The following is a 25081-nucleotide window of genomic DNA, read 5'->3' as shown; positions in this document are numbered from 1 at the left end:
CATGAGCTGCGTAATATTTGTCAAGCCTGATGAATAATGAGGGGTTTTTTTTTGAGACTGTGTAGCTCAAATTGCCCTTAAATTCATGATCCTCCAACCTCAGATCTCCCGATTACTGGGATTACAGGTGTGTTCTATGAAGACCATCACCAACTTTGAAGAGTAGATGATAATTTGTAAGTCATTTTAGCATTTCCCCCTACTGCAACAGAATACCAGAGGCTGGGAAATTTAATTTTTAAAAAAAATTTGGTTCATGATTCTGACTATTTAGAATTGGGTAGCTGTATGTGATGAGGAAGCCATGTTGCTTCAAGTCATAGCAGGAAGTGAAAAGGACAAGCAGATATATTGGACAGGGCATAGGGAGACCCTGCTTCATGACAGCATCTGGTTTTGTGATAACAGTCCGTCCAGGCCTGGCTCTCTAGCAGTAGTCCTCTCATGAGAGCTGGGACTCCATAACCCAAGCCTCTCTTGCTAGACCTCATCTCCTGGCACTGACTTAAGTCTCAGCAGCAGCTGGGGTGGAGATGCACCACACTCAAGCCACACATTAGATGAGAAAACTCAAGGAGCTGTGTCACTGGCTGTGGGCCTCTGCTGACTGGGTGGTGCCAGTGTTCCAGCACAGGCTGGATGCCAGTGTTCCATTGGTTTCCAGCCGTTCCTCAGGTCTGCAGTTAGGGGACTCCATGGGGAGGTTGTTGGTATGTGGGAGCCTCTGATCCTTGTGCACGTGTTGACTTCACTGTAGTTCTGTGAAAGCAAATAGGCTTATTGACGTGCTACCCATACTGTGGCCTCTGTGATAGGAACCGCCCTGGAGGCTGTTGGGCAGAGAGTGGACTGGGAGAGACTGTCCCCTTAGCACTTGGTGGCCTGCAGTCAGAGGCAGAGTTCATGAACTGGAACCTGGGGGAGGGGGACTCAGGACGACATAGACAGCAGGTGCAAGCAGCTGGCAGGGCTGTGGGAGCCGGTCCTGAGTACCTCAGGCCCCTACTCAACAGTATCTCATGGCTTCTTTTATCCAGACTTTAGGGCAGATGGGCAGTGCAAGAGGGGACTGGCTGGGCTCAGGGAATGGGTTTAGTGCTCCAGTTTGAGGGTCTGGAGTCCAGTCTTCACCTGGAGGCCAGCAGCTCTTCACCCAGTACTCTGCTCCCGCGGCGGGGGTGGGGGTGTCTGTGAGTAGAGTTGGTAGCACAGGTAGGGAACAGGTTAGGAAATAAGGAGATAATTTAGGGGTAGAGAGAATGGCGCAGTTTGTATTTTCGGCTTGACCATTATTGGCAAGTGGCATTGCCCAGAAAGCTCTGCCCCTAGAAGAATTTAGAAAGTAAACAGTTCGTCGGTCATTATAAGCCTTGTACTCTGGTTGCAAAGCACTCAGCTGTCCAAGCCACACACTCAGATGTCTCCAGGCAGTTGGCAACGTAAAGAAATGGAATGGGTTGAAGCATGAAAGTCATAGAGTCTCTCTTGGTCTCTTAAATGCTCACACTTGATAGAGGAAACCAGCTGTGTGGGTGCCATGTTGCTTGACAGCTTCTGTTTGTCTTCAGAATTGGGGTGGCAGTACTGCCAGGGCCATTTTTGCTTAGCACTTACCCCCACAGAGAGGGTCACCCAGATCCAATTAATGTCTTGACTGTGGCCAGATAAGAAAGTATTTGTTTTTTTTAGATGCTGAACACCATAATTAAAAAAAAAAAAGGAATGATGCCAATTCTCCCTGTTCTTAAAAGACTTAAAATTTTAAGAAACAACCTAGGAAGCTGGGCATGCTGGTACATGCTTATAACCCCAGCACTTCAGAGCTGAGGGAGGGGCTTCAAAAGTTCGGGGTTATCCAGGGCTACAAATTGTGTATGACAAAACATTATCAATCAAAGAAAAGATGGACTAGATCCAACAATGAGGCCTGGATTTAGCATCCCTGATATATCTATCATATGCTGAGGAGAAAGGGCTGGGGTCTCAGCCCCTCTACCAATGAAAAGCTGAGCCCTTCCAAGTGTCTGGGTATCTGTGCTCAGTCTCAATGCCGTGTGGTCTGGTGGAGCTGCTAAAGTGTATGGGATCTACTTTCTGCCTTCATAAAGCCCACTGTGAAGCAAACCACCAATTTCCAGCTTGTGTTCCCTGAAATCCATTTAAAGGTCCCATAAATGTTTGTGTCTCATTAAATTTGTTTTCTTAGCCCACCCTCTCCAAACTTGAGAGTGTTTGGGATTGTAATGAAAACAATTGCTCAAGTATCTTTGCATTACATTTTAAAATTGGAGCGGTGCCGTCTCAGAACAAGCCGTGCATCCCTCTGGACTGCTCTGGGACTGGCCATCCTCCTGCCTTTGTCTCCTGAGTGTGGGAAGGTGAATATAGGGGAGATTACCAGCTTCACCTGGTTTCACACAGATGACTCTAACAGTAGAAAAGTCACTTGAAGTTGCTGTTTTCATCTGGTGTGCACAGACACTTACATGGTCATGCATGTAGACATGTAATATGGATTTGTGTTCTTACATATTATTCATAAGGTTCATTCTTGGGGGGGAGGTCCTGGCGCTGGATTTCCAAAGCCACACCCAGTTCTGCCTCACTCAGGTAGAGCCTCTGACTGTGTTCCTCCGTTGGAGGTAATCTTCCTTCAGCTACCTGCAGAGCTAAGGCGGCTGGGCTTTTCATTGTGGGTGGTGCCCATCACTGAACCACTGAAGCTTCTTTACCTTGAATCTTTAAGGCGTGGAGCTGTGGGTGATGCTGACTCTTAAGGACGACAGCATCAGATTAGCAACCACTTATTTGCAAATGAGGTAGAGTAAGCCAGCCTGTGCTCATCTTGCTATGACTGACCATTCACTGTGTTGTCTGCTGTCCTGCTTAGGCCCTGCTTTTGGGGTCCAAGGTGGAATTTAATGCCAGGTATTGAGATGGGTCCTCCAGGGGACACCTGCCTCTGTGGCGTTTTCAACCATGGTGCTTTTCGTCTGTGCTTGGTGGGAGGTCTTGCCAGTGGGCCATTTTCATAAGTCAATGATTTACCTTTTTGTGGCCTGTATCTCAGGGAGCTGTTGGGTAATATTCACAAGGAAATAAACTATAGCCAGGGAGGATGGTGGCCTTTCAGAGTCCGGCTCAGTTTGCTCCGAGCCCTATAAAATGCTGTTTGATTTTAAACATTGCTTGAAGCGTTCACATTTTGGTTAATTACGTCAGTGAGTAAAAATAACTATTGTAATATGGTGTGTGGGCTTGGCTTTAGACGGATAAGGAGTCTATTGTTACCCATTGTGCAGTTCAGTCACTCATTATCCACCCTTGAATGCTGAACGTGTGGAATAGAAAACCTGCAGCCTTGTCACTTGCTAAATTCAGGCTGCTCTGTGATTTCAGGTTCTTTTGCAAAGGCTGCTTCATTCAGTCAGCTTCAACAAGCTGATTCAACCTGCCCAGGCCTAGCCAGGCCAGGTGTTGGTGACCTTGGATTTCTGGAATCTGTTGAGATTGTCCAGTAGATGAGTCTGCTCAGTGCTTCCTGGAGTTAAGGCCAAGGGCTTCAGGGCCAGGCAGACCTTAAATCTTAGATTGTTATAAGATGGAGTACACATAGTTTCTGCTTTTTGTGGTCTCGGCAGGTTTAAATGAGATAATCATTGTAATACCTGCAGCTCATTGAGAGGCTAGGAGGAGAGTCAGTTGAGTTTACAGCAGTGTAGTCTCAGGGGACTCTGGGGTTTCTGCCACACTGTCAAGGTTATGTCATTCTCCTGACCCCTTCCTTTGCACCCACATTCTCTGTGTCTTTGAGCCAGGTCTACCTGCTCATCTACCCCCCCCCCATGCTCTGCTATTTTCTTTGGGGGCTTTTCCAGTCTATGATTTCTTGGTGGGTCTGGACCACCTTACGTGCCCCCTCTGTCTTTGGTAACCTGCATCAGGCCAAGGCTTGAGGCAGGGAGTTAAGTGACATGGACTGAAAGGTTCGTAGAGGTCATCAGGTGCATTGAAAGGGTGGCTTTGGGGTTTGGTGAGAAGTAAGGGTGTTAGGGCTGGGATCAAGGAACCTTGTTGTACATGGGATGTATGTTGAAGATGCCCTTCCATTATTTTATAATTGGTGAAATGAATGGCTTTGTAAGACTCCAGGGTACAAAGGCCAGGGAAAGTTGAATTTGAACTTTTTTATTTTTATTTTTTGGTTTTTTATGAGACAGGGTTTCTCTGTATTGTTTTGGAGGCTGTCGGTCCAGCCCGGCCTCGAACTCACAGAGATCCGCCTGCCTCTGCCTCCCTAGTGCTGGGATTAAAGGCGTGCGCCACCACCGCCTGGCTATTTTTATTTTGTTAAACACAGGGACTCACTATGTCCTGGAACTCACTGTGTAGACCAGACTGGCCTCAAACTCACAGACACCCGCTTCCCTCCCCCTCCCCAAGTGCTGTGATGAAAGGTATGCACTGCTGCCCTCCCACCCCCTACTTGAACTGAACTCCTTGACCACTCCTGGCTCCCACCCTCCAGATTGACAGGCTCTGCAATACATCGGGTGAGCCTGGGCTGCCTTCACAGTGCCCCAGCAGACCCCTGCCCTCCTGTCGGTACCCCGGGAGGAGGCTGACCTCTGTGTTCTACGCCAGGGGTGCCCTTGACCTCCACCTGCCTGGTGGGCATCTTCAGCCAGGGATGGGAGGGGCACCTCCCTGGGCTTGTCTTGTCTCCTCTTTTGTTTGTGGCACTCCAGGATCTTTGCACATTCCCACAGCCTCATCCTCAGCCTTTTAAGACTCTCCCCGCTCGCTCTGGCTGAGTGTGTCACTTGCCTCTGCTGGGCTCCTGCCTGCCCTGTTTATTTCCACACTGATGAAGGTCCTGACACACAGGTTAAGAAAGGGAGGTGTCAGCTAGGTAAATGAGTGAGGGAACAGGGTCAGGCTCGATTTGCCCTCAGTGTTCACTTTGTTCTGTTTTATGTTCCAAATCGAGGGGTCTGCATAGTCACAGCCATCATCTTACAGAACAGAAAGAAAATGGCCGCAGATAATCACCATCCTGGTTCTTGTTGGTTTTATGTATGTGGGCGAGGTCTTGGGAGGTTTTGAGATGGCACGAGCCTTGCAGCTGCCTCTGGTCCTCGGGACCTCAGGCTGCGAGGACAGAGCACAGCACAGAAGTGGGGGATCAACATCATGGGTGTGTAGACAGCCTTAGGGGGTCCAGGAAGAACGGTGTGTGCACGCTTGTGCACTCGTGAGCATGTGTGTGTGCATTCAGGGTTTCCAAAGTTTATAGCCTAGGAGACAGGGCAGCTGGGCAGTCACACCAGAGAGATGGGGAAAGGAAGATATAGGGGGGCTATTTTGGTGTGTGATGTTTCCATGTAGATTTGGGGAGAATTTGAAAGTTTTAGGTCCATGAGCCTAGTGAGGTCTGTGTGACCTTGTGGTAGAGCAGGAAGAATTCAGTGTTCCTTCTGTTCCTAGTCCTCCTCCTCCTCCTCCTCCTCCTCCTCCTCCTCCTCCTCCTCCTCCTCCTCCTCCTCCTCCTCCTCCTCCTCCTCCTCCTCCTCCTCCTCTTCATTTCTTTCCAGGAAGCTCCCTTCCCCTCCCTTGAGCAAGGTGGGGACTGACTGAGCAAGACTGTAGAGTCATGCTGCACACTGTCTTTAAAAACTGAGAATAAATTTGCATAGTAAGAGGGACCATTGAAAGTGCACTTTAGCAGTGCATTCACCCTATTGTGCAACTGTCATCTCTATCAGTTCTCCACACTGAGAATTACCCATAAAGCAACCCCCAGATTGTGTAGCCAGGCCTCTTCCCTTTGCATTCCCCCGTGACCCCTTGCCCGTGTTCCGCTTCTGTGGAGTTTCTGTTCTGGATATTTTATATACATGAACTCGTACACTATGTGGGCTCATGTGTCTGGCCTCTTTCCTGTGACACCATCACTGTGAGATCCAGCCATGCAGCAGGAGTCAGTACCCCATTCCTCTTTTTGGACCAGTGATTTTGTTCTTTGGATGTACCACAGCCATTGGGTTCATTTTCCCTTTTGGTGGTGTCAATAGTACTTCTGCAGCACCTTCAGCAGCCGTCTGGAGGCCCTTGAGCCCTAACTCCTAGGCTGGACTCCCTGGGAAGGGAAAGGTTAGGGGGTGGGGCGGTGGTGGGAGGGCTCAGAGTGAAGCCTGACATGCCCCCAATTTCAAGTTTGCTCATACCTCATTGGCTGGTTTCATTTCTGCGGGAGGAGAGTAGGCAGGGGAATGTGTTGGTCTCCAGCCTGCAGCATCTCTTTCCGGGCTCTCTTTGTCTCCCTGTGCTGCAGCAAGCCTAGTATCTGTGATCTTGGGTTGTGTAACCTGAGCAACAGAGGTCTTATCTGTGAATGGACATTCTCATTTTTGTTGCCACCACAACCACTTGGGCGGGCTGAGGACTCTGAAGGAGCCTGAGGAATGCTTACTTCTATCCCTGTGTGGGTGGAGACTGATGTGGGGTTGCGGGGGGGGGGAGTCTCAGCTCCTTCACTAGGAAGGAACAGCAGGGCTGTGGTCCTTGCCATGTCCAGCTGCCAATCGCTGGGAAGTTGCCCCCAGACACTTTTCTGCAGGTAAATTTGGTATGCTGTTTTTGAGCCTGGAAATGTCAGCCTCCTATCATCTCACCATCAGGCATAACTAGGCTTTTACTTCCTTTTGGAGGGATGGCCTTTCTGTTGATGGCATTTTTAAAAGTATGTGTGACATGCCCCCGACCAGGCATCTTGCAGGTGCTATTTCCAAGTGTCTTTTTATCTGGTGTGTGGAAGAGGCTGGGTGGGGTGTGGCTTGCCTGGGGTGGGGTCCTGGCTGTGCTCTTCATTGACCTGAGCTGATCCCCAGAGAGCAGTAATGGGCCTTTCAGGGTTTTTACTGTGCAATTGAAGGTTAAGGAACAAGTCAGTCAGCTTACCTCACTCTGTTGTGTGAACCAGTGTGACTTTGTTACAGCAGGCAGTGCAAAAGCAGGCAGTGGAGTGGTGAGTGGTGGTGCCCCCCACAAGCCCCACAGAGACACAGGATGCCTTGTTTGTGGCACAGGGACCCCTGGGAGAGTTAAGAGGAGAAGCACGGCCCAGCCTGACTCAGCACAGAGCACAGAGCACACTCACCCTGCTTGGTTTATTTATTTATTTATATCAGAAAGGAACATGCTTATAAAATAGGTCTTTTCTAATTAATTTTAAAGTTTTTCTTTGTTTTTTTTTGAGACAGGATTTCTCTGTAGCTTTGGAGGCTATCTTGGAACTCACTCAGTAGACCAGGATGGCCTCAAACTCACACAGACCCACCTGCCTCTGCCTCCTGAGTACTGGGACTGAATGCATGTGCCACCACCACCAATCTCTAATTTTTAAACCTTCACTAATTCCTAGTGTATTGCTCTCCACTTAGGATGTGACAGAGCTGGTGGTTATGTACCAAGGTTCAGACCCAGGCCCTGTCACTCATCTCTTACTAATGAGTTGTTTGGAGGATTGAGTTCCCGTTTGAGAGCCATTTAGAACAGAGCCGGTAGTCACCCTCTGAGTGAATTGACTTAAACACATTGGGTACAGGGATTCCTTTTTCATCAACATGTAATCCTTGCTTTTTGCACATGCCAGTAACTTAAGGGACACAAGACACAGATGTAGAAGCACCGCACCCTGCTTTTGCATACATCCTCGTTTGACTTCCCCTGCCACATTGCACCCAGGCCAGGGGTACTGTTTACCTGTCTCCCTAAGGCCTGGCTGCCTCTGTCCTCTTTCCTGGGACAACAAGGCCATTGACTGCAGCGCTGGCACTTAAGAGGAGCGCTTGTAGGTGCCTCACACTGGCATGTTTGTGACAGTGCTCTCTGTCTGGAGTTGCTTTTAGACTCATCTCATTTCCCTTGCTTTCCGGCAGACAGTTGGAGGGCAGGATGCAGGTCTGGATTCCAGGGTCCACAGCATATTGATACCAAGGCGAGATGTGCCTTGGGCAGGTGGCATGACGCTACTATCCTAAAGCATGGAGGTTTTGTAGTTGAACATTGTTTTCAAGTACTGGGCAAACAATGCTTGCTTCCTTGTGCTAGCCATGAACTCCTCTATTTTCCCTCCTCTCCCAGGAGCCATCATAGATACATTGATTGACATATTGCCTGGCTTGAGGGGTAGGAGCCGGGGGAAGCCTTAGAAGTGACCTTTAATCATTGTTTGAAATGAACTGAGAAAGTTTAAGCTTGAGAGACAAGGGAGTGGACATTTTTGGGGAATCTTTGGAACTCCTTTCTTCCTCTTCAGCTAATTTGTTCTTGTCTGGGGCATTTATTGAGTGCCTACAATATGAGCTGTGTTTCTGCCCATGTGTACGAGACTGGTCATGGAGCATGAGGGTGGTGAATTTTCCTGGGTGATTAGTGAAGAGACTTCTGAAGGGGGTGCTATCTTGGGAATACCCCAAGAAAGGAGGTTTTGGGCCAATGTTCTTTTACAAGAGGAATAAATATGCAATGGTTCTAAGAGGAAATTAGCTTCTAGAATGTGGATGTCACCAAGACTAGAGGAGCCTACTGGGTAGTTAAGGGTGGATTTTAATTCTAAGTATCGTGGGAAGTTGCAGGACATTCTTTTTTATTCTTTTGATTATTTTCTTTTTCACAATTATCATACTTTGGAAATTCCAATTTCCCAAAGCATCTATTTAAGAAACAGTGAAACATACAACCTCAAATTACGTTATGCTTTGGGGGAAATAATTTATGGTATAGATTGTAATGAATACCACTAAAGGGATTTTCTCTCCCCCAAATGGAAGATTGACATTGTCAGCTAAATCATATTTCACTCCTTCCCAAAAGTGCATACCAGATGATTTAAAAAAAAAAAAGACTGCTCTCAATCGGTAGACTGAAGAAGGTGAATTGTTGTATAATGAAGGATCCCAAACCCATCGACTTCAAGCCTGGCTTTGTCAGTGTACTGGGCCTGAACTTGGCTCTGGGGAAGAGCCTTCCCTCCCCATTTTCATTTGTTCTGGTCCAGACAATCTTGACTTTGCTTTTGTGTCCTTCTGTCTCGATTCATCTCACTGGGACAAGAGGGGGCACTGGCTTACGGAGCTGTGAGGAGGGTTTATGTAGTCAACAGCCCCCATGGCTTCCATAAAACCCGGTTAATCCTGTGTAATTGACTTGAGCTTTCCCTGTATTTAAAGCCCCATGACACCCTAACCATGGCCATCAGCCTTCGGGCACTCAGCGCCCACCCCCAATATCAGATCCCCAGCTGTTCCGTATCTGATTTGCATTTCCACGGCTGAATGAATCTGCTGACTTCCCTTTTCTTTTCCGTTACAGGTCTTGTGCACAGGTGCAGGTGAGTACCTTGCTCCTTTCCATTCTTGTGTTGTTTGCTACTGTCCCCTAGTGGCCACAGTGTTACATTAACGGGAAATGTGGGGGGAAATCACAGAAAAAAATGTGTTAAAGTGAGGAGGCCACAGAAATCACTAGGGCCTTGGGTAGTAGATCAGTGTTTACCATGGTGTATGAGTGATCTTTGGGAGCCAATTCCACATGGAGGGATGCTCTCTTAGCCTGGACACATGGGGAGGGCCTAGGTCCTGCCCTGGATGAAATGACAGACTTTGGAGATTTCCCCCCCTCACCCTCCCTGGGGAATGATGTGGGGATTGGGTGGGGGGCTGGGAGGGCTGGTGGAGGGACAAGGGAGGAGAGGTGGGAGAGGGAGCTGGGATTGACATGTGAAGCATTCATGTTTCTAATTTAAATAAAAACATATTGAGGAAAAAAAAAACCAAAACCCACTTATTTCCATTTTTCCTTAGAAATCAAATAAAGGTAGAAACAGCAAGTGAAAGTCAGTTATCTGTGTAGCAACAGCTATAAAAACCCCGTTTTCTAAGCTGAATGGCAGGAATGTACTCCCAGGTCCTTAGGAGGCTTCCTCGGGAGGTTCTCTTGAGCTAGTGAGTTTGAGAGCAGCCTTGAGGACGTAGTGAAACCACCAGTTAATAAAAGCATTGGGTTTTCTGTGATTTTCATTTGCCAGCCTGTACTCATGGGTGAGATAAATGAATTGAAACTGTAATACTTTATTTTCCTATTTCATGTGCTGTTACTCTGCAAGCACATTCTTGCTGCCTTTAAAATACGGTGTTGTGGATTTATAGAAGCAGAGAGAGCCTCCTCTATCTTTTGACTTTTGGGTACTTGTCCAGCAAGTATGAAGTTCTGGGCTCTACCCATAGAATAGGAAAGTGAAACAGAATCCCTTTCCCCTCGGTATCCGTGTGGTCTGGGGGACTGTGTTCCAGCCATGGCGAGGTGCCTTTCTTCCCCTGGCCTGAAGGAAGACAGGATAACTATGATGCTGTTCTGATGATCTGATAATGATGGTTTATATAGCTAGATGCGTCCAGCTGAAAGCACCATCTGTTCTGGGATCAAGGCATTACTGTTGGGGCTGGAGAGATGGCGCAGCGGTTAAGAGCATTGGCTGCTCTTCCAGAGGACCTGGGTTCAGTTCCCAACACCCACATGGCAGGTCATAACTGCTTGTAGCTCCAGTTTCAGGGGATCTGACACGTTCACATAGACGTATATGCAGGCAAAACAGGAGTGCACATGAAATTAAATAATTTAAAAAAGACCTTATTGTTTCTGTAGAAGGATAATGGTAGTTAGTACTTCAAAAATGCATATTCTTTTGGAAAAAATTGGTAGCTTTTATTTGTCCCTAAAATTCAGGAATTTTTTTCATCCCTTACTGGAAGAAAAAAAATCCCAAAGCCTAGGAATTATTGGGATAAAATGATTAGATTGGTCTCATAGTACTATACAAAGGGAGAAAAATCCCACCAAACCCTTCTAATAAGGCAAATCTTGGTTAGCAACAGTAATTGTGTAAAGCTTTTGCAAACCATGGGGAACCCACGCAAGCGATGTCTTTCCTGTGAATCAGCCTGGTAGATAAGCTGGTAGGTAGCTGGAGCCACTGGCCTGCAGAATCTGACCTCTCTAATGCAGTCCAGCTCAGAGGGTGGAGTGTTATCAAATACTCAGTGGCGGGGAGCAAGCCCCAGAACTTTTCTAAGCCAGAAGGCTTTCCCTAGGGTCTGAGGACTCCCGGGGCCACTGGAAGGACTCTGTGTTAGTCTGCAGGGGCTGCCATCATGGTCACTGTGTGTGTTTTGTTTTCTTACAGTTCAGGGGCTTCCCTCTGCATATGCATACAGGTGGCTGTTTCTTTTCTGCCCATGTCACCATGGGGCTCCCCTACCCCCTGTGCCTATGCACTAATACTCTCTCCTTCAGAGTGTAGCAACCTTTCTTGTCGGACTATGTTTGGATCACCAGCCCACAAATAATGACCTGGAGAGTTATTATTCATCATGAAAGCTTGGCCTTAACTTAGGATTTTCCCCAACTAGCTAACTTAATCAACCCATGTTTTCCTTTTAAATCAACATTCTCCCATGTGGCTCAGTTATATCTTCTTAGTACTGAATATCTGACTTGTCCTAAGTGTGTTGGTGAAATTGGAGATGTAGATTTCTCCTCCCATTTTCTCTTTCTGTCCAGAAGTCGCACCTATTCTCTCCTGTCTAGCTATTGGCCATTCAGCTTTTTAGTAAACCAATCAGAGAACACCTTAGGCAGAGACCCATTGTTACAGTGTACACCAATATTCCTCAGTGTTTCCCCCCTTTTTTCCTAAATAAAAAGGAAAGGGCTTAACACAGTAAACCTGTATATACTAAGAACAATTATCAGGTAAGAATTACACTCACAATGTCCAGTCCATTTGTATTTGGCAATTTTGGAGAAAACACTCTATTATCTATCCTATCTTGATGAGTCCAAAGTTTTAAACCTAAACGATTTTCTATCATAATTTGTATTATCAGCCTGAAACAATTTTTTAAACCTCAAAACATTTTATCAGATAAACAATTTAAGCTTTTAAGCGTTTATGTCTTTCAACCTTTATAAACATTATGCCTCTTTTGTAAGTTTCTTTTTGAACTTGGTAACAAAGAAAATGTTATAACTATCTAGTCTTGAGCCTTCATCAGAGACCCAAGAAGGAAAAATATTACCCGAGTAAACAGGAACTGTAGAGCAAGCTACTTTTAAAACTTTAGAAATGACAGAAATAGCTGCCTGTCTAGACAGTAACTCAAGGTTCCCCTGCAATATCGGGGCATTCATCTTTGGCCTACAGGCCTAGAGTATCTGACAGAGTTTTCTGTGAAGCAGGAATTTTGGAGGACTGTCCTACCTTGTCTTGGCAAAGATGGGCGGCCACTTTCAGTTTGGACATCATGCTGTCAGCAGTTGAGGCAAGGGCAGTTTCTTGCCCAGTGGCTAACTTTGCCACAAATAAAAGCAGACTTTATATGGAAATTCTTTGACAACCATCATCTTTTATTGAAGTAAATTGTTGCTGCCAGGAGCATATGTGTTTCACTGTCTGAAAAACCTTAGGTTATTAAAACATCTTAAATCTGTAGATCTGTAGATCTCGGAAGTGTTTGAAGGTCATCTCTCTATCTAAAATGTATCTCTTGTTTGACCTTAAAAACATACCTAATATGACTACAAGTTTGATTGTTATAGATAACTGCTAACCTGCATATTTTAATTATCTTAAATAGTTTATAATAATAACTATTAAGGACTAGAAATTTACATTATATTGTTAAGTGAGGTGTATAGGTATAATACCTTAAATAAGAACATATATACACACATACACACACACACACAGACACACTTGTATCAGTATACAAACTACCTTAAACAAGAGTAGAAACATATATTCAGTATAACAAAATAACCTTAAATTTGTATCAATATACAAAAATCCATAACATTGCAAAATATTTGAGATTAATAGTTGTTTAGGTTCAATAATCTACTCTTTTATCCTATCATTTTTATATCCCTTCTTTTCTTCTCAGAAAGAGATTATTATATCTAATCTCCTTTGTTTGGTTTTTGTTTTTCTGACCATGACCAGTAACAACTTGCAACTAATCTCCCCTAAACAATGACAAACATCCCACCTCTTGAGAATGTGGGTGTCATGTTCTCTAGGCTGCTTCCTGTTGTCTAGGGGTGATAGCATCTCTAGGGAACCCCGAGAAAATTGGGATAATGATCAAGTTCTAGGAGAGTTAGTGTTTTTTTATTTTTTTATTTTTTGTTTTTGTCTCTGTGTGATGGGAAAGTGTAGAGCTTATCTGAAATCTTGGCTGGAGTAGTCTGTGAGGCTGGACCATCTCAGCTAGCAGCTTTGAAATTGTTCTGGATGCAGAATTTTGAGGCGTTCTGAGAGGCTGGATCACTTGGGATACTTGTTTTCATTGGTGCCTGGACCATTTTTTTTGAAAACACTTAAACTTTCAAAGGTAACATATATATATATATGCATATATATATCTATATATATCTGCATAAACACAACTATGGAATGTGTGGTGTGCACAAGCCATTTAAAGGTGATTTTTTTTTTGTTCTATGCGTGAGCAGTTAAAAGTCATCTGTCAACTTCATAAGTCCATTTGGACTGTATGACCAAACTGTAACAAATTTTCATTTTTTCCGTGTGAAAGGATGACATATAATAAGTCATGAGGACTCGGTGGCTAACAAGATTTATCATGTCTCATCTATGTTCCCATGCAGAAGGATCTGCTTATACATCACCTGTCTTGTAGTTTTTCTTTCTTCTTTATGTCAATAGCCAAGATCCTTAGCAGGTCTCCCCCAATCAAATCTGGTCTTTATTAAATTTTGAAGAAATCCATAGCTTCTTGTTTCTTGTGGAAACAAAAGCAAAATCTCTTCCCCAATGCAACATATTTTTTGACTTCCATTCCAAAGTTAAGACATTCTTAAAATATATAAGTTGGTTTAATTTAGCAGTTTCCATAACCCAATGTCTCTTAGAAGCTATTTTTTGTTTGTTCATTAGCATTTAAAAAAGTTTAAAGTCAACAAAGCACCATACAGGATCCAGACACCCTGTGTATTTCCCATCTTTATGTAACTTTTTATATTACTTTACTCTCTCTTTAAGGACTATTATAAGTCTGGGTGGTGGTGGTGCATGCAATCAGGAGTCAGAGGCAGGCGGATCTCTGTGAGTTCAAGACCAGCCTGGTCTACAAGAGCTAGTTCCAGGACAGCCTCCAAAGCCACAGAGAAACCCTGTCTCAAAAAACCAAAGGAAAACAAAAAGACTATTATTTTTAAACTATTTAGTTTTTATATGACTACATATATCCATTTTCTTTTGTTCTTCAGCATCTAAGCACATTTTAAGCATACTGTATCTGTTTAGAGGTTTTCTTGGTCTGGATCTGACTTTATGAGTCCTCAGCCTTTGCTCTCTGATTGTGTGAGCCAAACCTTAAACTGTTAAACAGTGGCTAGGCCCTCCTCCGTTGCTCATAAACCCCATTCAAGTGCTCAGTAGCAGGGTCTCTTTAGCAAGGTCTCTTAAAAGCTGTGCCTCTGTGTTCCCCAAGCGCTGAGCCTATTGGGACCCCCTTTTTTTTCCTTTCTCAGGCCCTGTGTGGATTTAAATGTCACATGCATTGGACACCAAATGTAGCAAGCTTTCTTGTTGGACTATCTTTGAATAGCCAGTTCACAAATAATGACCTGGAGACTTGCTATTAATTATGAAATCTTGGCCTTAGCTTTTTTCCCCCAACTAGTGCTTATAACTTTATTAATTCATATTTTTTTACATTCTGCCACGTGACTCAGTTATTTTTTCTTAGCGCTGTACATCTGACTTGATCCAAGTCTGCAGGTAAAAATCTCCTGCCTAGATTCCCCCCTCCCAGTTTCTCTCTCTCTTTGCCTGGAAATACTTACTGCCTGTTCTCCCCTGCCTGGTTATTGGCCATTTGGTTTTTTATTAAACCAATTAGAAGGCGCCTTAGGCTGAGACACATGGTTACAGTGTATACAAATATTTTCCAACATACAAGCACACCTGTTTTATTGTGAGAGGCCCCACCCTCATGACCTCATTTGAACTTAACGTCTTGATGATACACACTGTCTTGCAAGCACACACATACTTGGAGGTACTGGTACTTACTACTTTAATGTGTGGATTTTGGTGATAACACAATTTAGCTCATAATACTCAGGAAGTGGGATTTAGGCTCAGCCTCCAGAACTGATTTCTGGATTAAGGCTGTAAACCTGATTCATCTGTAGAGTTACCCTCTGTGACAGGTAGCAAGGTGAGTAATTGAGGTCTTTTCAGCATATTCAGAAGGTGTCTTAGGGTTTCCATTGCTATGAAGAGACACCATGACCACGGCAACTCTTACAAAGAAAACATTTAATTGAGGTGGTGTATTACAGTTTCAGAAGTTCAGTCCATTATTATCATGATGGGGAGCATGACAGCGTGCAGGAAGACATGGTGCTGGCTACATGTTGATGGGAAGTTGACTGACTGTCACACTGAGTAAAGCTTGAAAAAAAAAAAGACCTCAAAGTCTGCCCCCAGTGACAAGACCATGGCTAGTCCAGCAAGGCTGCACCTCCTAATAGTGCTACTTCATTTGGAGTTCATTTTCTTTCAAATCACCACAGAAGGCTGTGAGAGTTTTAGTAACCACAGTTTAACTACCCACAGTGCTGAAGTAAGAATGAAGGACTGAGTTCCAATTATGTGTATACCAAAGAGACCTAACAGACACATCTGGGGATTTTCTCCACTGGAGACTGAGCACTGTCTGGGATAGACCTTTGCTAGGTTACAAAATGTATCTTACAAATTTAAGAATTCTGAGAGCACTGCAAGTATCTCTCACAGTCAAGGAAAACTAGAAATCAGTTAATAAGAACTCTGGAAACTTCACAGATATTTGGAAACCAGCGACATGCTCTCAGCTAACTAACAATGCAAGAAAAAAAAAGGGTTAAAGCATTTGAGAAAAAATGGAATGACCATATTTCAAACCATACGGGATATGGCAAAAGGCTGTCTTTAAGAGGGCAGTTTATACTAATAAATGACTGTCAGTTCCTCCATAAAAGACCAGAAAGCCAGTTCAGCAGCACATTGAAGACTGTTCATGGTGATCAAGTGAGTTTCATCCCAGGGATTTAAGGATGGTTCAGCATATGCAAACAGCATATGTGATATGTTGGGTTAATAGAAAGGAGAAAATCCACAGTATTATTTCAACAAATGGAGTGGAAACATGACTGTTGAAATGTAGGAATCTATTTCCCCGTGTCACTCAGATTCCCTGTATGAATGAAAAAAACAATTCAGCTCTTAGCATATGTTTATCTATTGAAAATGGTGCCATCGCTGTCCTGCTGCAGGGAGATGAGTGAGTGAAGGTGACGTTGCTAACTACCCACCGGGTGCTGCTCATTTGCCTCCTCCTCTGCCGTAGCTGTTGCCGCTTTGTTCTCATACCTGGGAACTTTGTAGAGTGTTTCCTTTCTCTTTGTTTCTCTTCCTCCCCTTTCTATAAACTGGAAGAATTTGCACCCGTCTTGAGCCAGGTGAGGCACACCATCCCGCCCATGCTGAGAAGATGTTACCCTAGGTCTACCCAGCACCTTCGATGAAGGGCTTATCTTCTGTTTTGCTGTTCCGGGGCATTACTCCTTTATCTTGGCAGTGTCACTGTGAAAAACCCTGTGGCTTCCATCGGTTTGGGATCTTGCACATCTGGCATTGTACCAAGGATGAAACTGATAGCCTGATAGTTGAGATGGCTTTGGATAAAATTGAATGACCAGGGGCAAGTAGGATTGAAGTCTTAATGTCTTGTGTATTTTGTCATGATGGCTTAATAATAACCCTTCAGAGTTGGTTTGGTATAGTAGAGTTAACATGGAGTAGTTTTAAGGGGCTCACTCCAAGTCCATCAGCCAGTTGGTAGACTAGATTTTCTGAGCCTCATTTTGCATCCTAGATTATGTCAGAATTTCACTCCATGTTAAACTCACAGCATGGCTAATTTCTATTTGTTTTGTTGTCAGTTTTAAGAACACACACTTGTGCATGAGTGAGTATTCCAGGAAAATCAAAGAAGCAAATGAAGAGAAATAAAATTGAGTTTTGAAAAGTAGACATATGAGGTGGACTTTATTCTTACATTTATTATATGTAATTAATATCTCTCTGTTCTGTATTTAAATAGCTCCGAGCCCCGTGTTTGGCATTGAAGCTGTTTCCAGCCCAACCAACGTGACATTAACATGGAAGCACAATGTTTCAACTCCTTCAGAGTACACTTACAGAATAGAGAACAAGATGGAAAAGAATATGACGTTTACTACTGCTAAAAACCAAACATCGTACACCATCACAGACTTAAGTCCGGCTACTTACTATACATTCTCTATCACTCCGATGATAGCCAATGAGACCTCGGGAGACCCCACGGACAAAAATATCACAACAAGTAAGGGACTAAGTAAATAGGGCTAGTGGCTATGGCTATAGTAGCAGTATAGTAACGGGAAGGTGAGGAGAGTGTCTTTACCCATGTGAGTTCACATGACAGGGCTGTATGGATGAGAGCATATCACACCCTGTATGTGAAAAACATCATTTTGTCATTATAAAGCCTAAGGTAGAAGGTGAAAACTGTGATGTGGAGAAGTTAAGTTTCTTTTAAGATCCCTTAGTACGGGATATTAAGCGGTTGAATTGGAACCTGGAGAGCCTGATTCTAGCTACTAGAGTACCGTGGTATCCATACAGCCACCAAGATCCATTAAATTGTCTAGTTTATTGGTATTAAAAATTTTAATAATAAAGACAGAGAGTAGGGGATATAGCTCAGTGGTATCATGCTTGCCTAGTATTTGTGAGTTCAATTCTCAGCACCAACAACCCCCTCCCTGTCTCTCTCTCTCTCTCTCTCTCTCTCTCTCTCTCTCTCTCTCTCTCTCTCTCTCTCTCTCTCTCTCTCTCTCTCTCTCTCTCTCACTCTCTCTCTCTCTCACACACACACACACACACTCACACACTCACACTCATTGGGGCTGGAGAGGTGGTTCAGTATGTAAAGTGCTTGCTGTGCAAATGGGAGAACCAGAGTTTGGATCCTCAGCACCCACATAGTAAGTGCTGGATGGGCATGGAGGCTTCCATGTAATCCCCGCTTAACTACAAAACCGAGCAACTCACAGTGACCTCATTTAGAAGGCTTTGCGTTTGAGATATCTGATGTGAGAAGTCGCCTCATGTGAGAGCGGGAGGCAGCCGTAGAATCATCTGGGCCAGTATCTATGCAATCAGTCCTCTTGAGACCTCAGGCTGGGTTCTTTTCTGCCACACCACTGCTTTTGCCTTATCTGCATTCTAGTCTCCTCAGGGAACACAGCGGAAGTGTGTGTTCTCGAGTGAGTCATCCTGCCCCTTCTGGTCTCCCTGTTCTTCATCACAAATGAAGGGAGCAATGCTGGGTGTGCTGGACATGCTTCTAGTCCTAGTACTCATGAGGTAGCGGTGGGAAGATGGTTGCAAGTTTGAGCTCAACTTGGGCTACACAGTGAAACCAACTAATCAAGCAATTAAAAAGTTGCAAACGCTGAAGGGAGTGCATGTCCCTTAAACAGAAATGGTTTACTTTATGTTACCATCAGGCAAATAAGGCGATGGAAGGCCTGGGCAAGTCTTTTTAGGAAGTTGCACTCCTTGGCATTGGAGTGCAAGGATGTCTTCTGGGTTAGAACATCTGGGCACTATAAAATGATATTGTTTGCATTATTTTGAACTGGGACCTCTAGATTTAGAAACAGTTATTTTTTATGCTTTATTTTCAGTGTCTAGAATAAAAACAGCTAAATGTCACTGTGTGGAAGGATATTTTTAAGAATTTAAAATTCCTTTTGTGGTTAATCTTGAGCAGTAACATAGAACATAAGCAGTTTTTGTTTTAGGGTTTAGTCCTTCTCATCTTTTTTGATAGTGTTTGTTCCTTGCCCCTGTGATGTCTTGGAGATGTTTGGACTCTAATATGAAGGAAATGTTTTTAGTGGGTTACTTTGAAGTGGCAGCCACGTAAGGAAAGATTACTCTCCCACTGATACCCACTGTGTGTTTTTGAAACAGAGCCTTGGCCGGTGTCTGATCTCCAAGTTGCTTTCGTGGGTGTGACGCAGGCTGTTCTCACCTGGAGCGACGCAAATGGCACTGCTTCCTACCGGATGCTTCTTGAACGCTTTGGAAACAGCAAACAGATGACTCCACACTCGTCCTTCAATATTTCAGTTCTGAAGCTGGGGTCCTGCAATACCTGGCTTTCCCCAGAATCAAATGAGACTCAGAGTGACTTGTTGGTTGCAGAAGGAGAGTTACAAAATTGTGCATCAGGTTCCGATTTTATCATTTTCTGGTTCATGTATTTATGTGGGGTCTTAGAATCGCTGGAGGGCTTTCCTGCCACAGTTCAGTCTGATCTCATTTATGAAGCAGGAAGAGGGCTCGTGTTATACAAATGAACATGGGACGCAGCATGGGGCTTGAAATGTTTGAATTTTGAACTTCAGGAAAGTAGATAGGCCTTTTCCCTTTTTCCTCATATGAACAGAGGACAGGTGTTAACCTAAGGATGGCCGAACCTGTCATCTCCACAGAGAAGAGGGATCCTTAGTAGGCACACGGCAGATGGCCTCTGTACTTTGTTTGGAGGAGTCCTTTGTAGACTTTGTAGCATTTTAAAGTGGATTCCTCTGGTAACTGAAATGAGGAGGGACAGAGATTTCATCCCCATTTTACACCAAGGAAAGAGAGATACAAATTGGGTATTAGGGTCAGAAACCAGAGTTAAGTGCTCAGAATGAAATATGGCCCACGATAGGTCGGCAGTCAGGCCTTTAGAAGATGGGGCACTCTCATCTCCCACTCCTGCTATGTCAGGCTGCTTCTCAGAGAAATGGTTCAAGGAGAAATGCCCATGAGCTATTCCTGTTTCATCCCCTGCCGTTCCTGTCCCCTCCTGGGTGTAGTCCTGGGAAAACACTCCTGAGTAGACTTGTTAGTGAAGTGGAGTTAGGGAGTGGTCTGTGGGAAGCCATGCTTGGATGGCAGAAGATAAGCTCCCTCAGAAAGGAGAATGGTTCAGCATACCAGAGTTCACAGACAGCCACACGATATCTGTGGTGTTTCTGGAGTAATAGTACAAAGCAAAATACCTAGTTCTTTTCAGGGAACTGGATCTTTCTCAGGAGGAGGCAGAGAACAGATATTTATGGAGTGCCAACTGTGGGCCCTGTTGGATGTGTCATCCTATGGGATGGGGTGATGAAAGGGGGTGTTGTGTTCTCTTGTTGTTAATGTCTTTGCTTTCTGTGTTTGAAACAGATACCAATGACACCGAGAGAAGCCCAGTGGCCAACCTATCCCAAGTCCACAGGAGTTTACTCTGCCCTGTAGACCTAGCCTCTGCCCAAGCTTCCTCCCTCACAAAGGTCTTGCTCCTTGGGCTAAAACCTGATACTAACTATACAGCCAAAGTTTATTCTCGAGCAGCAGATGGCACAGAAGGACAGCCTGGAAAAGAAGTCTTTACAACAAGTAGGTTGGATTTGCAAAATGGCTTCAGCCTGAGTCTCATTTGCAGTTCTCTTTATCTGAATTGTTTCTCTTAGAAACTAGTTCTGTTATTAGCAGGATATTCCTGAGAAGGGTTTTTGGATAGAGCCCAGGAACTGGGTTTCTACTTAACCTTTGTGACCACGGTGTATCTGTTGTGAAGCTCAGTAAGCACTGAGCAGGGGTGTAGATGTGGGGTGTCGCCTCACCCCTGTATCTGCTGATTAGCCAGAGAGCTTCTGTTCGGGTTTGCCGTTTGGATTCATATTGAACTTTCTGTTCAGTGTGTGTGTGTGTTGACATTAGCTTGAGTCATAGGCACTCCCACTCTGTGAGTTCAGTATTTGGAAGCTTTTGTGATTGGAGCTGATGATGGAATAAGGAGATGTATGGTTCCTGGTCTTGGGCATTTTCTGTGTAGATGGGGGGAGATAAACAGGCATGGAGACATCTGCACTGGGGTCTTTTGGGCTCAGGAACAGACACCCCAGCTTTGCGCCTCTCAGGGACTCGGTGTGCACTGAGCTGGGGTGTCTTAGCAGAAAACATTTTGAAAGACTGTCCTAGGTCAGCAGACCTGAGGGAGTGAGGGTGAAGAAGCAAGGGTCAAGAGCAAGGGCAGAAGATAAGCTGACATCCGGGGAGTGCAGGGCCGCGCTAGATCTGGTGGTGTGCTGGGATTCAAGGTCCCCGGATAGACGTCGAGTGGTCTGCTTGATGAATAGCTGTGCTGGGCGAGGGAGCTGTTGTCCCTTGACTCTCATGTAGGTGACTAGAAGTTCCTCCCACTAGGGGTGTGGAGCACTGCTCAGAAAGGAAGCAGGGCTGCTGCACAGGTGGCGCACGGCTCCTGCCAGTTCCGCTGCTTTCCAAATGCTATGGAACACGGTTTCAGCATCCAGTCCTGAGGGGGGTCTCCTACAGGGAGGATGGTAGGTCTTGGACAAATGCAGATGGGGTGGAAGGGGAGTGGGGGAGAGAGACACTTCAGTTTAGGAAGTGTCCTGATCAGAGGTACAGATGACAGGCCTAGCGTGTGAGGACAGAGGACTTCAGTTTAGGAAGTGTCCTGGTCAGAAATACAGATGACAGGCCTAGCGTGTGAGGACAGAGGACAAGGGAATAGGGGGAGGGATGGTGGCAAGGCAGCTGACCCCAGGGCCTTTGACAGATTTATGACTCTGTTTATTTATAAAAGATAGCCCTGGACCACAAGCCTCCTATCCTGAGGGGCGATACATCTGTATATCTATATATCATCTATCTATATCTCCAATATGTGTACACACACACACACACACACACACACACACACACACACACACACACATCTGGCATTGGTCAAGTGACTGGCTAAGTGGGTCAGGGTTAAGGGAACTATCAGAGTATATTTAGGACCTAAACTAGTGGCTGGTTGAAAGCTACCTGTGGAGCTGGAGTGAGGGAGGAGACAGTTTTTCTGGATCCTGGTAAAAGCAGAAGATGTGGGATGTAAGACTGATTATTCCCCTGTCAGCCAGCCCTCAGCATCTTGTCCATCTCATTCATGTGGAAGGACTCCAGTGATGTCACCTGCAGGAGGGTGCAGCCTCCTGGGGAATGGGACAGACAAGAAGAAAGACGGGATGGTCTGGAGAGTTGATAACTGGATGTAACAAGTCTTCTGTCCTGCTAGCCAGATCCCAGATAATGAACGACACAGGGACTTACTATCAATTGTGAAAGCTTGGCCTTAGCTTAGGCTTGTTTCTAACTAGCTCTTGTAACTTAAATTAGCCCATTTCTACTAATCTGCGTGCTGCCATGTGGCTTGTAGCTTTCACCTCTCCTCCCGCATGTCCTGCTTCCTCTCCATCTCCTCTGGCATCTCTCCTCTACCCAGATTCATCTCTTCTTCTCTCGCTGTGCCCGGAAGTCCCACCTAACCTCTTCCTGCCTAGTTATTGGCCACTCAGCCCTATTAAACTAGTCAGAAGGTGCCTTGGCAAAGACACGTCTTCACAGTGTACAAAAGGATTATCCCACAGCAGCTGGAGGATATCTAGTTCTCATGTGGTCTCTTTGTACGGTCAGGGTGGGTAACTGTCTGGCAGATGAGAAAGCAGCTCTGTGGCTTTCCTAAGGTCTGCCTGGATGGTCAGGCCCAGCTAGTCTTAGAATCCGTGTCCTCTCTGTCCAGGTGTGAGACCCTGAATTCATGATGAAGAATAGTGTTTGTTCTTGGGTGAATGTGAACTTGAGGACTTTTCTGCCCTCCCCCCCTCCCCCACCGCAGCATATGTGAAAGTCCATAAGTCAATACTGTTGGTTTGATCTGGAATCTGTAGTATCTGTGAGGTGCAGTTGGCCAGAGTGTGTCTTCACTGATCCCCGTCTTCGGTGAGACTCACATTCATTCTGGTCCCCGTGAGCTGCTGATGAGGGTGACCAGTCTCTAAACGTGTTCCTCAGGACTAACGGCAGGTCCTGGTGATATTCTCCTCTCTTCTCGTCCAAACTTGACCGTTTCTGATTATTTTTCACTCCTCTGTGTTTTCAAAGATTCCATCCAGGTTTCTGACATGAGAGCTGTGAACATCAGTGCCACAAACTTGGCCCTGACCTGGAAGATCAATTACAATGAGTCATCTTTTTGCTACACCTACAAGATACATGTGGCTGGGGGGGTCCATTGCCATCAACCAAACTGTCAATAAGACTGAGGCCATCATCCACGGACTCACTTCGAGCACCTTGTACAACATCACAGTACGTCCTTTCCTGGGTCACACCGAGGGCACACCAGGCTTCCTCCAAGTATATACTTGTAAGTCCACTCCTTGGTATCTGGTCTGGTTTGCTTTTCTGTTGTGGTGGTGGTAAACCTTGTGACCAAAGAAAGTTGGGGGAAGAAACAGTTTACTTCAGGTTATACTTGCAGGTGGCAAGCAATCTGTTACTTAGGGAAGTCAGAGCAGAGCTGAAGCAGAAGCCAGAACTCGGCCTATTGGCTAGCTTCCTGGCTCATGCTCGGCTAGTTTTCTTAAACAACCTGCCCAAATACAGTGTGCTTATAGTGGGCTGGGGCTGCCCACCTCAATCATCAGTCAAGACCATTTCTTACAGTCATGGCTATAGGCCAGTCCAGTCTGGGAAATTACACAGCTGGGGTTTCCTTTTCCCAGGAGACTCTAGGTTGTGCCAAGTTAACATTAAAAACTAGTCAGCACTCTATAGCTCCCCTTCCTTGTGATCTACTGTATGCTAGGTCTCAGTATAAGGCAAGGAAGGAAACCCAATTCTGTCCTGAAGGAATGCATAGCACTGCCCATGGCTCCACAGGGCTCATTTGCCCTAAAGGGTGTGAGACATAATGACAGTGATCATTGACTGGCCATAATCACATGTTCAGTGATGTGCTACTTTTGCACTGTGTCGCTGAGTGAGTGGACATCCTTGTGGTATGGTTGGTGTAGCCTTACTTTATGGAAGTGGAAGCCATGTCTGAAGTAATGTGGGCAGGCATCTTAGCAGGGAAATGCTAAAGGTGAGATTAGACCTTTGAGAATAGCATGTTGAATATAAAGCAGTTAGCCATGGCCAACACTCGTCCTCAGAGCCTGGGAACCCTTACCTCCTGTCATTGTCTGTGGGTGACTGGCATGGTATCTGCATTCTTGTGACCAAGTGATCCTTCTTTAGCCAGAAGAACCATTTTTTGAAGGGACTTCTGTAGTTGGTGCTCTGGAGAAAAGCAAAAGGGAGAACAGGTCAGTGTTTTATGAGGGTCTATCACCCTGTCCTCTGGAGACAGACTTTGCACTTTTGTTCTTGAGACAAGGTTTCAGTTTGTAGTCCAGGCTGCTCCTGTCTTAGGTTCCCAAGTGCTGGTATTGTGGGCAGTGCTACTACTGTACCATGCCTGGAGATGGAGGTCCTTCATCTAACCTTCCTCCCTGTCTTCCACAGCCCCTGGTCCAGTTTCTGACTTCCAAGTGACAAATGTCAGCACAAGGGGAATTGGTTTGACTTGGAGAAGCAATGACTCAGAATTTAGGATTCTTACCATGAAGGAGGGAGGTGAGAAGATTAAAAACAATATAACCAGAAATCAGAGCTTTGTCGTTGACAATTTAAAGCCTGGAACCAGCTACCGCTTTGAAATATTTCCACGAGGACCAGATGGGACTGAAGGGCCACCCAGAACAGTTGATGCTATAACTGGTAAGTATCCTGACCCTGGCTTCTTACCGGAAACCAGCATAGTTTATAGATGTCTTGTTTTCCAAATATATTTTTCTTTGTATGAAAAAGAATCTTAAAATATTTCATGACTGTGTGCAGTGCATAGCATTAATACAAGTGAAGAAAAAAATCACATGTAAACCTATCAATTAGGTGCCACAGTGGTATGAGGAGGTCAGAGGATAACTTTGGGAGTTGGTTCTCTTCTACCCTGGG

The 25081-nt window shown here is 45.2% G+C and overlaps 1 protein-coding gene across 1 annotated transcript in view; it reads left to right on the top strand.

The window, feature by feature from the left end:
• The window catches only part of Ptprj (protein tyrosine phosphatase receptor type J), a 151485-nt gene that overhangs the window by 97579 nt on the left and 28825 nt on the right, over positions 1-25081 (top strand). The window contains 7 exon segments of the mRNA XM_013121916.3: positions 9376-9394; positions 17238-17501; positions 19160-19420; positions 20411-20623; positions 23183-23313; positions 23315-23447; positions 24590-24844. Coding sequence (XP_012977370.2) covers positions 9376-9394; positions 17238-17501; positions 19160-19420; positions 20411-20623; positions 23183-23313; positions 23315-23447; positions 24590-24844 — 1276 coding nt within the window.

Source organism: Mesocricetus auratus, unplaced genomic scaffold (genome assembly GCF_017639785.1).
Source record: "Mesocricetus auratus isolate SY011 unplaced genomic scaffold, BCM_Maur_2.0 Super-Scaffold_100004, whole genome shotgun sequence".
Lineage (NCBI taxonomy): Eukaryota > Metazoa > Chordata > Mammalia > Rodentia > Cricetidae > Mesocricetus > Mesocricetus auratus.
Note: the sequence above shows the minus strand (reverse complement) of the source record. Positions and strands in the feature narration are given on the sequence as shown.